At 52.3% G+C, this 17,001-nt stretch overlaps 1 protein-coding gene and 1 long non-coding RNA gene across 4 annotated transcripts in view; both read left to right on the forward strand.

Annotated features, from left to right (window-relative positions):
- NECAB2 (N-terminal EF-hand calcium binding protein 2) overlaps positions 1–15,464 on the forward strand; it is a 32,009-nt gene extending 16,545 nt beyond the window's left edge. For 2 of the 3 annotated variants that reach the window (XM_025042778.1, XM_025042776.1), the window contains 8 exons: positions 3,004–3,140; positions 6,066–6,190; positions 6,377–6,447; positions 9,505–9,558; positions 10,184–10,296; positions 13,421–13,498; positions 14,098–14,189; positions 14,902–15,464. In XM_025042778.1, coding sequence (XP_024898546.1) covers positions 3,004–3,140; positions 6,066–6,190; positions 6,377–6,447; positions 9,505–9,558; positions 10,184–10,296; positions 13,421–13,498; positions 14,098–14,189; positions 14,902–14,930 — 699 coding nt within the window. In that variant the 3' untranslated portion in view covers positions 14,931–15,464. The remainder of the gene's footprint in view (positions 1–3,003; positions 3,141–6,065; positions 6,191–6,376; positions 6,448–9,504; positions 9,559–10,183; positions 10,297–13,420; positions 13,499–14,097; positions 14,190–14,901) is intronic. The other variant, XM_025042777.1, reaches the window with a different exon arrangement.
- On the forward strand, positions 3,149–4,263 carry LOC112474600. The gene is made up of 3 exons (XR_003044460.1): positions 3,149–3,421; positions 3,622–3,795; positions 3,944–4,263. It is a non-coding gene; the product is annotated as an uncharacterized LOC112474600 (long non-coding RNA).
- Positions 15,465–17,001: the final 1,537 nt, after the last annotated feature.

Raw genomic sequence — 17,001 nt, forward strand, 5'->3', positions numbered from 1 at the left:
ATTTCCAGGTTTTTGCTATTATGAATAATGTCAGGACATAAATATTTGTCCACATTTTGCATTATTTCTTAAGGATAGATTGTCAAAAGTGGAGAATTACTGGGTCAAAGAGTATGAGCCGTGTAAGGCTCTTGTTATAAGGCAAAATTGCTTTCTAAAGTGGCTGTAGCCATCTGAACCCCCATAGTCATGTTTAGCAACATCCTCTCCCACGGCACGAAGATTTAATAATGTTCTGTCCTTGTTATACATCATGCCTTTTGTCATTATATTCTTATCCTTCTTGTGTAATACTTTCTCATTGATAGTCTACCTTGATAGTGATATTGCAACTTATCTTGTTCATTCGATCAAATTTGGTTGCAGAATCTTTGCATACTTTGTAAGTCCTTTGGTGCTGCTTTGGCTTCGATGGGCATCTACCTGGATCTCATTTAATCAAATCTAGGTCGGTGTCTTTACATGGGGGAATTTAGGCTGCTTTTCTTTATTGTTATGATCTATCAGGTTTGACCTTTGTCATTATTTGTGCTTTTCACATTTTTATGCTTCTTTGTCTCTTTGACATTTTATCTTCTGATGGTTTCTTTTGCTTACAGCATTGATTATGATTTAAAAGGTAAACATTCTAGTTTTCGTTTCACTAGTGACTTCTAAAACATACACTGTTAATGTTCATAATCCTATTTTCAGATTAGCTAATAAAAACACTTCCTATTTCTCCCCCTCCCTTTTTTTGGGGGGGTGGGGTGGGGTGGAGGGAATTATAGGAATTTTTAGATTTTTGGCTATTTTTCCCATACTCTCACACTCTTTATTGACTTCATCCAGTGTAATTGAAATTTAATGGTTAGTGATTAATATTTTTAATTCTTGACTCCTGTAACCTTAATGCTTAATCTGGATGATCACCATTACTTCACAACTTCCCTATTCAAGAATTCTCTCTGACTCAACCCTAGGTGATTTGGGAGAAATTCCTAGGCATTCTTTGCAGTAAAGGTGCTCATCTGGTAAAATTTCATAGATTCGAAGATTTCTGAATATCTCCCTATTATTCTGCAAACAAGTAATTTGTCCACACAATGCAAAATTCCTAGATCTGATCTTTTTCCTCTGGAATCTGTGGAGCTGGCCTCTCAGCTGAGGCATCGATTGTGGCGGAGAAGAAATCTGTAAAAGCTGCATTTTCACTCCTTTGAAACTAACTTATCTTTTTGGAATTCAACTAACCAGTTACACTATTGATCCCTGACCAGACATACATCCCCAGTCACTGATCTGGGTACTTTTAACATACTTACTTCAGCTCAATTTTCTGCATAACTGCTTCTAGCAGCCTTTCTCTTCGTGTTTAAATTTTTTTTTACCATGTTATGTCTTCTTGTTTGTTTTTGGCCATTTGTTTGTCCAGAGCCCTTTGATCACTGGATTGTACGTGAGTTCAGTTGTCTGCTAGGAAGGATAATCGACAATTACAATGCATTAGGCTACCAGAAACTCACATACTTTTTGCCACTAATTCATTCTGTGTCAGGGCTACTCTCCAGCAGGCCTGGTCTGGTGGTGGGCACAGAATGTCCACCTCCACGTCACCCCATCTGTGCGTGCCTCTCCTTTTGGCCTCTCCCCACCCTATTCCTCTTCCCCTGCTCCCCACTTCTGCCTCTGTTTCTCAGTCTGTCTCTAGCCATGTTTCCAATTGCGCAATTATTGCTAATTAATTCTTAGTCAGCATGATGGATGGTTGAATATGCTTTCCTTGAGAGCTCTGTTTTCCCTTGCCTTGCCAGAGACTGGGCAGAATTCCAAGATTCCCTAGGGCAGGTGGCTCTGCAAGATCAAGTCTTAGAGGAAGAGGCCAGGATAGCAGCACAGGGTGTGTGGGACCAGCATCTCCCAACACAGTGTCATTTTGGTTGTTAGCATCCTTGAGCAACCTGGCTAAACCAGGCTTCTGCCTTCCACTATAAAGTCTTTTGCAGCCAAAACAAACTCAAGGATCCAGAAACCCTAAGAAATGTCTTTGCTGCTGTCTCTTGACAAAAGGAAACACTCTGTCTCCCATCACAGAGCAAAACTTGTAGAAAACCCTCTTCATCTGTCCTCTCCTTGTGCCCTCTAAGTCTCTTCCTCAGTTTTCCCCTAGATTCCCCTCTCGCCCCTTCCTCTGAGGACTGAGTCTCAGGCACTTTCCTTGGGGAGCCAGTTTAAGTTCTGGCTGCTTTTGATTGTTGTCTGTCATTTCTCTGAGTAGCAGCATGAAGGCCCAGGGGTCCAAAGAATCCTCCTTGGAAGAGGAAGGGAGCAGAGGAGGTTGTGAATTTTTCTTCCCTCATACTTCATCCCTGTCACCAACAACATCAGGAACAACACCACTCATCACTGTCATCACCACCATCATATCACCACCACCATCTTCTTCACCATCATCTTCACCACCATCTTCACCATCATCTTCACCACCACCATCATCACCGTCGTCACCATCATCACTGCCATCTTCAGCACTTCATTACCACCATCATATCATCACTATAAGTACCATCACCGCTGTCATCACCATCTTCACCACCACCATCATCACCACTGTCACGACCACCATATTCATTCTCATCTTTATCATAGCAACCACTGTTTATTGATTATTTGCTATGTGACAGGCACTGTGCTGAGCATTTTATATGCATTTTGTCATTTAATCCTCACGATGACCTTGTAAGGTAGATATGGCAGTGACTCCTGGTATGGCCATAGAGATCACTTAAGTGTTGAAGCCAAGATTCAAACCTTGGTCTCTGAGTCCACAGCCCCCACCTTGATCCAGGAGCTTTATAGCCTCCAAGATGCAGAAGGCAGTGGAATGGGGTCCCCCCTTCCTACTGCAAGGCAAAGACACCAACTCCAGGTGTCTGTCCCCCCAGTTCTGGGCTAGATCTATACTCTGCCAGGCTCCACCCCCCAGCCCCTTTCCCCTTCGTTCCCCTTCCCTTTCCTCCACAGGTATACGAGAGCGGGAACAATGTGGACCAGTTCGTGACCCGCTTTCTCCTGAAGGAGACAGCCAACCAGATCCAGTCGCTGCTGAGCTCCGTGGAGAGTGCAGTGGAGGCCATTGAAGAGCAGACCAGCCAGATCCGGTGTGTCCAGGGGACCTTGCATGGTCACTGGGGGTATGCCACACACCCGCACGTGCCACCTTGCCGCTCGGTCGGGACATTTGTGTACTTGAGAGCTGGGTGACCTTGAGCAAGCTGCTGCAACTTTTTTGCACCTCTATTTCCTGAACTGTAAAATGGGGATGATTATCTACCTATCTACCTCAGTGATTGTGAGGATTGAATGATATCATCCATGGTTAGAAGAATACCGTGTACATGAACTACACACATACAATGCATACATACGTACATACATACAGGTACGACTGCCTCCGAATCAGTTTTCCCACGTCCCCTCTCGTGTTACTGTTTACCAAAGACTATTCTATTACTTGACTCATTTTTGAAAACTGGAAATAAATTCAGGAAACTGTATGTGGTTACCATACATGGAGTAACTGTAAAAATAAGCACCTGTTGTTGCCTACGGCCAGGTGGGAACACACACACACACATACAGGTACGACTGCCTCCGAATCAGTTTTCCCACGTCCCCTCTCGTGTTACTGTTTACCAAAGACTATTCTATTACTTGACTCATTTTTGAAAACTGGAAATAAATTCAGGAAACTGTATGTGGTTACCATACATGGAGTAACTGTAAAAATAAGCACCTGTTGTTGCCTACGGCCAGGTGGGATCCATGTTATTGTTTACCAAAAACTATTCTATTACTTGACTCATTTTTGAAAACTGAAAATAAATTTAGGAAACTGTATGTGGTTACCTTACCATACATGAAATAACTGTAAAACTAAGCACCTGTTGTTGCCTACGGCCAGGTGGGATCCCGAGGCCTGCTCCCTCTTTGTTAGGGACGGGGAGGGGAGATCATAGAGAAGCATCGAAGACAGAGTAGCACCAAAGCAGACTTTCTCAGGAGGATCGATTGAAGCAGAAGTGAAATAGAGTCATTTTCTCACCATGTTATATAGTAGTACTTAAGGCCTCGTTTGCATGTCCTTGGAGCCATGGAAAAGTGTCTGGAGTCCCCCCACTTTGCTGGGGGACGCAGTGAGCCTGGTGTCTAGAGGGGAGCAGTCCTCCTGGCTCGGTGCCAGTTCTGGAGGGCAAAGCTGCTCAATGATACTGTTCCCAAAACGGTTTGGTGCCAGTTCTGGAGGGCATCACGAGCCCTCTCATTTACTGCCCCAAATTGAGACAAACTCTCCTTTGCCTGTTCTTTCTAGAACAGCTGATGTGCCTGGCATAAAGGGGAAATAAAGAAATGCAGATAGATGGGAGCAAGAGCCCGCTGTCTGGGCCTGAGCATTACTGAGCCTTGAATTTGTGTTTGAGGTCGCAGGTTTCCCAGACAGAGGCCTGGCACGGCAGGGCATTGGTTGCTGTGGGGTGAGGCTTTGAGTGTGTATTTTAGTTGTCAAGGGGCTGGTCTTAGTCAGATGTGATTGCAAAGCTGCTCAATGATACTGTTCCCAAAACGGTTCGTTCTGAACACCTGCAGCCAAATCACCTGGGAAATGCAGATCTCTGGGCCCCAGGCTGTGTTTGCTGGATTAGGATCCCTGGGAGCTGAGCCCAGAGCTTTGCATCCATGCCCAGTGTTGTGATTCTGAGGGTCCTCAAAATTAACAGCCATAGCTCTGGAAGTTGACGCTGAGATTTCCTTCCTTTTCTGTCACTATCTTGATTAAAAAGTTGCTGTTTTTATCCTGCCATAGAACAGATAAGACTGCTGCATGATTCTCATAGCTGATTTCCGGCACTTTGCCAGTTCCATCACGTGTCAGCCATTACACCTGCCAGCCCCCACGTTGGGACCTTACTTTGGGACGCTGGTGGCAGGGGTAGCACATGGTGGTGGGGAGACAAGTCTGTTCCACCTGTACTCCCACCTCAAACCACCCCAAATCTCACCTATTTTGGCTCCCGGCTGCGAGTCCCCTTATGCCATCCTGTTTCCCAGTCCTGAGAATGTGCCACCTGCTGAGGGCCACATCCAATTTGCTGCTGATGTGTAGAGCCTCCAGGATTGACACCTCAAAGACTCCGCCAGCCTTTCCAGCACTGCGGGGGAGTCAGTTTGCCCTTTTGCACAGGGGAGAGGCTTACGAGCTGTCAGGTTCACAAATTCTAGAACACACTAGGGCAATGCTGCCCAAAGGCGGAGGTCTGGGGGCCGTGCATGTGGGAGTGTGCATGTGTTGTGTGTGGACGCACATGTTGGCACATGTTTTATGCCTGTGCGGAGTTTCCCAGCGTCTCTGCACGCGGCTGTTCAGACATTCACCGAGCATTGGTTGGGTCCCGCCTGTTGTGCCAGGCACAGTGCTTGGTGAGCCGTGAGTGCCCGTCAGGACGCTGGGCACGTGTGGGCATGACAGTGTGCGTCAGTCGGGGGTATGAGGACTGGAGACGGGGCCTGGCCCCTCTCTCTAGGGCTGGCTGAGGTCAGGATCACAGATTTCACGGTCCTGTTATATGCCTACTCTTAACTGTATCTTAGCTCCATTTTTCAGAGAAGGTACAAACCAAGGTCCCCCACCCCCACCCCAAAGGGTACCGGGCACCAAATTGGCTCCTAGTGAGGCAGGCAGGGAGGAGTAGTGGAAGCTGTGAGCCTTAGGGAGTGGGGTGAGGGGCCTGGAATTGAACCTCTGGGGAACAGGGCCTGGGGCTGTGGAGTCCTAGAATGGGGCTGGGTTCACATCCCAACGTGGTGGCCCTGCTAGCTGCACAGCCTTGGCCACCTCACCTGTCTGTGGGCCTCGTTTCCTCCTCTGAAAAAGAGGCCACATGGCCTAGTCCACAGGGATGGGTGCCACAGGGTAAGCGGCACATTTCATCCCACAGTGAGTGTTTAAGGTTTTAAAGCTGTAACGGTGATCAGGGCCCTACAGCTTCCCCCTCATAGTTTGTGTGTTTCCCCCACCCACACTGCAGACAGAACCACAGCACACCTGGCCATGGTGTGGTGGAGACGTGGTATGGAAGCCCCACTCCCTCCTACGTCCCCAACCACAAGCTCATGGCCACGGAACAGGAGAAGAGCCTGCCTTCTGGTGAGAGTACGTGGTGGCCGGGTTGGGGGTCACAGGGTGGGGATCCCAGAGGAATTCTGACAGTGGCCCAGATGGGGCCTGGGCCTCCAAGGGGACTGGAACTAGGAGGACGGTGGGGCAGGTCTTGGCCCCTGAGGAGGCTTGGCCCTGGCCACCATGAGCATCTCTGTCCCTCTTTCTCACTCACCTCAGACTCCAGGAAGGAGGGCCTGGAAGCGCAGGTCAGTCGTCTGGCAGAGCTAATAGGACGGCTGGAAAACAAGGTAAGGTTTGAGCCCCCACCTCTGTCCCTCCACTCTCCTCAGCCCCCAGGGAGGGCAGAGTTAGGCCCGGAGTTTGAGGCGGAAGTCAGGAAGCCTTGGAAAGGCATCGCCCAGTGGATGGTGGAAGTGGAGAACAGGAAATAGACCCCGAAACTATGACCATTGTACAGGCCCAAGGAGAGGTGCCTGGGGGAAGAAGGAACCACAGAGGGGTGAGTGGGCAGCCAGGAGGGGCATCTCAAGGAGTAAATAGTAGCCAGCAGGGTCATGGATGGCAAGGGCACAGAGCTTCAAGGAGGCTTTAAGGTAGCCTGGGCAGGTGGAGCCCGGACGCAGCATGGTGGTGAAGAAGGTTAGTGACGTCCCAGGAAAGACCAATAACAACCTGAGTGACCAGCGGCATGCAGTCTTTTAAATACAACCTGGCATATCCACAGGTAAGAGAAAACGACCCAGCCTTTACAGAATCATGTTTGCAGAGAATGTTCCATGACTCAGTAGGTACTCACAATATGGCTATATCAGTTTCCCAGGGCTGCCATCCCCACGTGTCACAGGCTGGGGGCTTGAAGAACAGGCATTTATTCTCTCACAGCTCAAGGCTAGGAGTCTGAGATCAGGACGTGGGCTGCGCTGCTTTCTTCTGAGAACCCTGTCCTTGGCTTGTAGGCTGCCTCCTCCCTGTGTCCTCACTTGGTGGTCCCTCTGTGTGTGTCTCTGTTCTAATCTCCTCTTAGAAGGACACCTGTCATATTGGATCAGGGCCTGCCTATGTCACCTCATTTTAACTCAAATACCTCTTCAAAGGCCCTATCTCCAAATATAGCCACATTCTGCAGTACTGGGAATTGAACTTTTGATTTGGGGAAGACACGTAACAGTTCAGCCCATAACCATGACCATTTCTTGGAAGAAAGGGAACAGGTTGCCTTAAAGTTTACCCATGGGCTCAGGTATCAGACTGGCCCATCCTGGCTAATCCACTTAACAGCTGTGTGACCTCGCTCCAGTGACTTACCCTCTCTGAGCCTCAGATTCCTCCTCTAACGCTAGAGAAAATAATCAAAATAGTACCCCTCATAGGGTTGTTATGAGAAGTAAATAAAATGATGCCTTAATGGCTTAGCACAGAGCCTGCCGTGTAGTTAGCATCTAACACTAGCAATGTTAGCAATTATTAAACACTCTGGTGCCCAGACCTACGCAGATACACACATCATCATATCCATATACCTAAGTAAACCAAGATAGCATTCTGGTGCCCAGACCTACGCAGATACACACATCATATCCATATACCTAAGTAAACCAAGATAGCAGGTAGCTCAGAGCCCTGAATTTCTTACATCTTTTGTAAAAAAGACAACAAAAAAAAGTACTTTGATGGGTTTGAGGTTAGTTCTCAGGGCTTCGTGGGGGCAGGGGGAGATCAAGGCAGAACTTTGGAGTGGAGTAGGAGGCAGCAGCAATCCCACCTGCAGGGCTGAGGCCAAGGTGGGATCCCGCCCCACCCTTCCCCCATTTAGAGCTGGCTGCTGGGTGGGATCAGCTCCCGGAGACCCTATGGCCTGGTTGTCATAACAACTACACAGGCGCCTCCAGAGGGAGGCTCTTTGAAGTTTATTTTTAGTGCCTCAGTCGCCTTAACAACCGGCTGGCTGGAAACCAGGGAGCACCTAGGCGTCCTGGAGACAGGGCGGGGCCCACCTCACCGGCCCCTGATTGGCCCAGGGTGCAACCAGGACCCGCCCTCTGGGCCAACCTGAGCCATTCCTGGGCCTGGAGGATGGAGCCTGGGGAGGCTAGGCTGGGGGAGGGAAGGGCAGGTGCGGGTGCCACCGTGCCTCTGCCATCCTCATCCCCAGGTGGCCCTGCTGGCCTGGAGAAGCCAAGGGAACCAGTCGCAGCCCCTGCCCTCTCGGAGCTCACCTACGCCTACACTGTTGTAAAACAGTGGAATAGTCTTCCCTCTGGCAGGCACACCTTGGCTACCTACAAAGCTTGTTTACACAGTGCGCCCCCCGGAAAAGTCAGAACCCGCTCTAGGACCAGCTGAGTAGGGTCCAGCGCAAAATGAGCGTGCAGGGCCTCTTGTCCAAACATTATTAAGAATTTCAAGATGCTGACAGCACTGATCACAGGCCTACACACCTGCTGCTGTTTTCCTTAAAAACCAGCCAATACGCTCATAAGGAGGAAAGACCTCACCAAAGACACAGGCTGTCCTCGGGCGGTGGACAGGGAGGTGCCCAAGTTAAAGGAAGGAGAATCGTGATTCTGTGTGACGGGAGGCGAGAGGCTCAGCACTTAACCAACTTTCGTGGCCTTTGAAGCCCAGGGTTCTCTCCTGTGAAATAGTGGCCACCGAGCATCTGTGAGATTCTGGTTCGCTTTCAGGGCACCAGCATAAGGTGGTGAGCAGCACAGGGTTCCCGCTCTCTGGAACTTCCAGTGGGGTAGCACCTACCTCAGGTTTCTGAAAAGTTGGATATATTTATAAAGCATTGAGCCAAGGGTGCATGGAAGGCCAGTGAGAACAGACCACCCCTCATTCAGACCATTCGATTCAGGGGGCATCTAGGCTTGAAATTGGGGGTGATTTGTAAATTGATGGGGAATCTCAGGGCTGTTGCCAGCAGTTGTGGCAAAAACCAGCATCCCAGATTCAGGATTCCTGAGTCCCCGTTACTGCCTCTCCCAAGAATCCCACCCCCTAGCAAAGTTGGAGCCTCCTTCGTGTCCTTCTGCAGTAGGTTTGCTTGGCCTCTGTGGCTCCCAGTGCTCCCAGATGGCAGGGCCAGAAGGGATCGCTGCCGCTTCCTATGGTTGGTCTCCCAGCCTGGCTTCCTGGGTCCCCTCTGAGCCAGCACTGTGCATGGAGGGTAGACTGAGTCCTGTCCAGCGAGGCCTGGCCCCTGGGAGCTCCCACTAGCCCGGAGGACTCCAGAGACCCTGGGACCTTGGGGTGGAGAAGCTCGAGCTCTGTGGTGGCCCTGGACGCCTCCCTGACAGAGGTGGCCTTCGTCCCCAGCATCACTTTGTGCTTTGCTGTTTCAGACCCTCTGGTTTGATCTGCAGCAGCGCCTCTCAGACGAAGAAGGCACCAACATGGTGAGGGCCCCCTCTCCCAAGGCCTCTCTCTTCTTCTCCTGTGGCCTCATCCCTGCTTGAGCCAGGACTCAAGATGCAGGTGGCTTGATGGCCCTGTCCCCAGGGACCGCTATGAAGAGATGCAGTCCCAGCACTGGTCAGCCACTCCTTCTAGGGATATTCTTCAAGACACCAGGGCTGTGATCAAAAACTTTGACTTGGCACAAAGGGTGATGATGTCTGACACTAATTCAATCAGAAACAAATTTTGCTGGTCACTGTTTCGCGGTGTCCGACCTGGATGCCTTGCAGGCAGCTCCGGACATCCAGAGAGGCTTCTCAAACTCCCCTGTCTGTGTTTCAGCATTTGTGGGACTACTTCCTGCATTTGATATTCTAACTTCTAGTTCTTTTTTAGCCAGTTTTCATCTGTAAAACTGAAAAATGTGCATTTTGGATTTTTTTGGTTTTATTTTGACCAAATTGTCCTGTCCTCTCTGAAGGGATGTCTGGGGAGGCTGGGTCTTGGACTGTGCCCCTGGGGTTGAAAGGTCCTGCCGGGGAGGGGGCGCGTCAGGGACCCCGAGGGGCGGCTGGTTGCCAGGCCCGCAGGCACCCATGCTCGCTCACCCTGTGGCCCCCACAGTACCTGCAGCTGGTCCGGCAGGAGATGGCCGTGTGCCCTGAGCAGCTGAGCGAGTTCCTGGACTCCTTGCGACAGTACCTGCGGGGTACCGCGGGAGCCCCGAACTGCTTCCAGTGAGTAAGCCTCAGGGCTGGGCAGGGTGGTGGCAGAGAGCTCTGCCTGGGGGTAGAGGACTGGGCAGGACCAGCCTCACCCCTGAGGACAACCCATACCCCAGGGAGCCACACAGCAAGGTGGCTGTTGAGAGTGGGGTTCAAGTCCCAGCTCAGGCTCTTCTCCACTGCGCAGATGTGGTGAGTGACTTCACGTCTCGGACCTCAGCTTACTCAGCTGGAGAGCAGGGCCACTGCTTGGACCCATTCCCTGGGGTCTTTGGAGGCGTCGATGGAATAATAGATGTGAAGGGCTTAAACCAGTGCCTGGCGCACAGTCAGTGTTTGCTCGGTGTCAGCTGCTACTCCTACTGTGTGGCTGCCCCTCAGCGGCCTCACCCTGCATTGCTCCTTGGCAGAGCCGAGCCAGGTGGCCATGGCCACATCTGAGTGAGCGGCAAAAGACAACAGCCCTTGCACTTGTGGGGAGTGGTCCCAGAGGGCTGATGGCACGAGCCTCCAGACCCTCTCCCCTCCCTGTCTCAGGCCCACTCATCCATGCCCAGGACAGTAACTGTCGTCTCCGACATTCTCTGCCTCAATTCTCTCCCTGTCCAGTTTGCTTTTACCCCCTTGAGAGCATGTGTGCCTTTACCCTGCTTTTGGGGGGGCCTCCTCGGGGCCAGGCCCTGGGGATACAGCCATGAATCGAGTGGCTGCTCTTCCTGAACATTTATTCTAGGTGGTGGGAGAGGGACAGGCAGAATGATTCTGAATGGTGACGGGTGCTGTGAGGCCAGGAAGAAGTGTCCTGCAAGAGACGGGCTTTGGGGAGGGGCCGCGTGAGGCCCGAGTGCTGAGTGTCCGGACCACAGAATCTGCGGAAGGGCAGTCTGGGCAGGGATCAGCTGATGCCAAGGCCTCGAGGGTGGCGAGAGTGCCATGTTTGAGAAAAAGGGAGCTGCTGGTGCAACTGGACAGAGTGACGAAGGAGGCGAGGGCCAGAGGTGGCGGGCAGGACCCACCTCCCTCTGCCCATGCACTGAGGCCCGAGTGCTGAGTGTCCGGACCGCAGAATCTGCGGAAGGGCAGTCTGGGCAGGGATCAGCTGATGCCAAGGCCTCGAGGGTGGCGAGAGTGCCATGTTTGAGAAAAAGGGAGCTGCTGGTGCAACTGGACAGAGTGACGAAGGAGGCGAGGGCCAGAGGTGGCGGGCAGGACCCACCTCCCTCTGCCCAGCTCGTTTGGAGCAGTAGCTCATACTGGAGATGCATGAGTGAGACATGGTCCAGTCTCCTTTGTGTGCAGAAGGGATGGGTGGGGAGCAAGGTGCAGCAGGGTGGCCAGGGAGAGGTCACCCAGGGAGGGGGCTTGGCCTTGGCGTGACAATGGTAGAGCTGGGATCTGTTTGGGAGTACGGTTGATCGGACCTGCCAATGGCTGGGAGCAGGGGGTGTGGAAAGAGGAGGCAAGGCAGAATCTGAGATTCTCTGGCTTCAGAAACTTGAGAGAGGCTGGTGCCGTGTACTGAGCTAGAGGAGTTGGGAAAGTCCGGCGTGCTGGTGTGGGGGAGTCACTCAGGCCGTTTGGGCCACGTTGAATTTGAGATGCCATTGTAGGAGCATGGAGATCCTGGGAGTGGTAGGCGTGCAGATGGCACCGAAAGCCACAGAAGCAGTGTGCTCACGGCAGGGGAGTGAGGCAGGTCAAAGGGGGCTGGGTGGGTGGGGTACAGCCGTGAGGGCCCAGCTGCCCCTCCTCTGTCCACAGGCAGCACACAGTAAGGCTCCACACTCTGTGTCCTCCCTATACCGCAAGCCTGCTTGATTGCAACCCTGCCTGGTGCCCGTGCAGAGGCACCCCCCGCAAAAAAACAATCAGTTCATCACATCGTCAGCTGAGCAAATGCAATCACCATGATTGGGTGGGGTACAGCCGTGAGGGCCCAGCTGCCTCTCCTCTGTCCACAGGCAGCACACAGTAGGGCTCCACACTCTGTGTCCTCCCTATACCGCAAGCCTGCTTGATTGCAACCCTGCCTGGTGCCCGTGCAGAGGCACCCCCCGCAAAAAAACAATCAGTTCATCACATCGTCAGCTGAGCAAATGCAATCACCATGATTGCTTTCATCTCGCTGCAGTAACCAACCTTAGATGCACCAAATTGCTCTGATGACCTTTGTCTGTCATAGAGAGAAAAGCCCCATACACAGCGCCTTCTGAATCTGGCGAAGGGCCATGGTTCTATCTGATTAGTGGGTGGCACACATCCCCAATCCTCTCATCGAATTACGAGCCTGTAGCTAGCTCCACGTGTAATTTTAGCTGGGGCATAATGAACTAATGGTACTACTAGCGGCCTTGTTTCCTGGCTTCTTTCCTGAGTGGCAAAACCTAGAATTGCCTGTAATTATACAGCAGACGCTACCCATGACAGAATTCTCCTCGAGAACATTCACGGATTCTCTTCTGCTGAGCGTGTAAAAAAAAGTGGCAAGGAGAGCAGGCAAGAGTCCAGACGGGGCAGTGTTAGAGACCATGCAATCTTGGAGGTCTGCCACGTTCTTGGAAGCATGCCCGAGCCAGGTAGCACCCGTCCTATTTAAAATGAGTGGCCTGCCACTGTCACACAGGTAATGCAGGAGTGACCTGGTGTCTGACCTGCACGACTGACCCAGGACAGGGCCCTCCCTCAGCCTCCGTTGTGCTAATTCTCACAGGATTGTTTTCAGGGTTAAATGAGGCAAAGATTATGAAGGAGAACGTGGCAGGAGGAAATGAATATCAAGCCTTGAAGATGACATTTCATTCTAATTCATTCGACAAACACGTATTGGCCCCTAGCTGGGCTCAGGTCTTACTCTGGGTGGTGGGTGCTGAACAGATCCAACTAGATGGCTGGTCCCACAGACTCTGGCTCGTTCTGATCAGAAAAGCAGCAGCATTATGGAGCGTGGCCTTGGGGAGGTGACAAGCTGGCTGCCCCAGCTTCTGCCAGGCTTGCATTTACTAGGGTCTTACAGTATCCTGTAGACTGGTGAGGACGCTAGGTTCATTTAAGGGCAGGGAGCGCGGTTCCAGGGGGGACAGGCCCATGGATGGCCCACACTAGTCCACTGACTCTGGCCTCCCCTCCCCGCTTGTAGCATCGCCGCCATGAGGCTGTCGGATGGCTTCACCTTCGTGGTCTACGAGTTCTGGGAGACGGAGGAGGAATGGAAGAGGTAAGCACAGCCGTGTCCTCTGGCACCGGCCCGCAGCAGCTGGTTAGGTGATGCAAGGTGGGGCTGCCCTGGCCACCCAGCACCTTTCCTTGTCCTGGATATCCTGCCAGGGGTGGTAGGGGGAAGACAATAATGAGCACAGGTTCCAGCCACATCCACCACCAGAATGTTGGCTTCATTGGCTAATGCGTGCCCTTCAGCCAGTGGGAGGCAGCATTTCGACACGGAGTGTGACCCACCTCGTCCCACTCAGCTGGGCTCTGCATGCAGGTTCCCGGCCCTGGGCTCTGAGGCCAAGGCCACTACTGTTTGAAAACTGCTGCCCCAAGGGATTGTAATCCAGGAGTAAGTTATTAAGTATACTCACTGGGAGGCAAGAAACAGGCTGTTCCTTTCCCCAAACCTGCCACTCACTCTCCAGGGGCCCCTTCTTACCTTTACATTATGGCTCTGAGCCCCAAGATTGGCTGACTGGTGTTTAAGCCCTTGTCCCAGGCAGAGCCAGGATTAGAATTACACCACAGCCCGAGCCCCTGCCCAAAGCCTTTCCTAACCACCCAGGGGCCTCAAGGGCTCACCAGCATCCTCTTGGGTTGTAGGCACCTGCAGAGCCCCGTGTGCAAGGCGTTCCGGCACGTCAAGGTGGACACGCTGAGCCAGCCTGAGGCCCTCTCCAGGATCTCGGTGCCAGGTAGAGGGAGGAGCGGGGGAGGAGGGCCTGGAATGGCGATGGGGGATGCCACCAGTCCTTGGTTCCCCCAGGAGTAGTAGCCCTCTCCAGACAGATGGCAGATTCAAAGGAAGAGCAAGACCCGCATCTTCCCATGACTCTTTATTCTGCTCCCTTAGCTGCCAGACGTTATATTCCACAAGTGGCACCTAGTTTTGATGCCAGGTGTATAGAGGTGGGGAGACCAAGGGCAAGAACATCAGAGTAGCCGCAAAATGGAAGGACAGGGCCACAGACAAGAACAAGGCGGAGTCACTGGGGAGGTTGGCCTGTGCCAGAGGCTGAGAAAATGTCCCCCAGGGCAGGCCTACAGTGGTACCCCCACCCACAGCCCAACTGACATCACACGATTCACCAGAAACGTGATTCGCCAGCAGGACAAGCAGCAAGCACCTCACACCCCACAAAAGGGTCCCAAGCCTTGCTTTTGTGCCACCCCCTCTGCCACGTGCAGGCCAGCGCCAGCCTGGCACCCAGAGTTGGCAGCAGATGAATGAGGGGATGTGGCTGCAGGTGGTGCGCTCCTGCCCTGGGCAGCTGTAGTCCAAGGGTGCAGGAGAGGGGAAGCCTGCGCTGCCCTCGCTGCAGCCCCCATGGGACACAGAGAAGGGGCTGCCCATTCCCTACAGTCTTCTCTGCTTAATGTGTCTCTCTCTCCCACCCCCCTCATTAGCTGCCTGGTGCACAGTGGGCCGAGACTGACCAGCTCCCCGATGCCCCATGGATGAGCCTGGCACCCTGTCCTCTCTTCTTATAAAATCACCCCCTCTTTTCTAGAAACTTTGGTATATGAGCTGTCTTTTCAATATACTTCCAAATAAGAATGTATTTTCCCGCTGTTTGAAGTGAAGGCAAACCCGCCTCCCTGGCATCCCCCCAAACCCTCACCCTTGTTGGCAGAGCAGCGTCTGAGCTGCTGAGGCCCTGCTGAAGCCAGAGGCCTGCGGTGACGGGGAGGCTTCCCAGATCAGCACCCCTACTCCTCATCCCACTGGCATGCCCAGCCCCCCACCACACTGGCCTACTCTGGCCTCAGCAAGACTCACCCCTCCACCGGCCACCACCTCCCTCTCCTCCACTCCTGGTCAACATTTTTCTCCCCAATAGGAGCCAAGACCCTGTAGTGCCCAACCTAGGCCAAGTGTCCATGGCAGTAGAGCCCACGTAGCCAATGTCATATGAGGCAAACAGCCGTTGCTGGGACAGGCACCAAATAAACTCTGGTTGGGACCGGCAGCGTGCTGTGTGTTTGTTTCCCGTTTTCTAGTTGGTAACAGCTGGAGGAGTGAAACCTTTAGGGCACAAGGTCTCTGCCCACACTGTCCTGCCCTTATTAGTCGTGACACCTGGACCACATCACCCAGAGCCTTAGCTTTCTTATTTATAAAATGGAGGTGCTAACCATGAGGTACGTATTTTGACAGATAAGTCTGTGGCTATTGCAAAATTCAGGGATCCCCAGGACCACCTAATTCACTAGAAGGATTCACAGAACTCAGCGAAGCATTATAGTCATGATCGCAGATTATGGCAGCAAAAGGATAAACTAAAATCAGAAAAAGGGAGGAGGTGCATGTGGCAGGAAAGACCAGACATAGACCTGACACTTGTCCCCGCCCCATGGACTCATGCAGACAGCACCTATTTCTCCTGGCACTAATGGGTGACATTATGCATAGAGTATTGCCAACCAGGACACCCACCAGAGCCTCAATGATCAGAGCTTTCATTGAGGGTCAGTGATATAGATGTGGCTGACCTTGACTTCTAGCCCCTCTGAAATCAGGCCGATATCCCATGGCCCAAGGCCCCAGGTAAACAAAGACACTCATATCAGGCAGGACATGCCAAGGTCCGAGAGGTCACCTTCCAGATGCTGAGTGCAAAGGCCAGACCTCTGGGCACTGTTGGTCCTCCCCTGCATATTTGTCAATGAGTTCTTTCAACAGGATGGGAGACCAAGACCCTGGACTTGAAATAACGTTTAAGTCCTGTTCTGGAACCTTTGTGATGTCCCCACTCCTATTCCACTGTCCTGGTTAACAGGAAAGACATCATACACAAAAGTCTCAAAAGATAAGGGAGGAGACAGCCACGGTCCCTCTCCTAAGACAGGGGACAGGTGGGGGACGGCTACCAGGAGCAGCCAAGGCCTGGGGAGGAGGGAGAGAGGAGACAGGCCCTGAAACAAGGCAGCAGCGGTCCAGGGCCAGTGGGAACCCCGGGAGGCAGCACCAAAGATGAGCATCTTTCTGCCTCCTGCCCCGAGCCTGGAGCCACCAGCCTGCGAGATGGGGTCGTTATTAAAGCCATCACATTGGGCAAGGTCTCTGCCCATACTGTCCTGCCTCCTCCAGCTGCCTGGAACCTTGACACCCATGTTCCTCAAGGCAGTTCCACCCTCCTGCATTGGGTCCTGCCACCTCCCAGCCACCTCCTCATAGGGTTTGATGCCAGCTGCTCATGCAAAACCAATGAAACACAACGTGGGCTTATAAGAGAGTAAAATGCAGATTCAGGCCCCAGCTGTGCACCTCTCAGCTGCATGTCCTTGTAACCACCCTCTCAGAGACTATTTCTCATCTGTAAAGTAGGGAGAAGGCCCCCTACTTTGTGGATCAAGAACCACCTTGTTCATGAGAATACAACTTAACTGGGGCCTGCTGGTGGCATCAGCAAGCATAACAGCCACCCCCATACCACCCCACCCCAAAGCTGGTACCGTTCCAATCAGCTCAGCTATTTAAAAATAATATTCTCAGGGAGCTGAGGC

This window comes from Pteropus alecto, unplaced genomic scaffold (assembly GCF_000325575.1).
Source record: "Pteropus alecto unplaced genomic scaffold, ASM32557v1 scaffold7, whole genome shotgun sequence".
In the NCBI taxonomy this organism is placed as follows: Eukaryota; Metazoa; Chordata; class Mammalia; order Chiroptera; family Pteropodidae; genus Pteropus; species Pteropus alecto.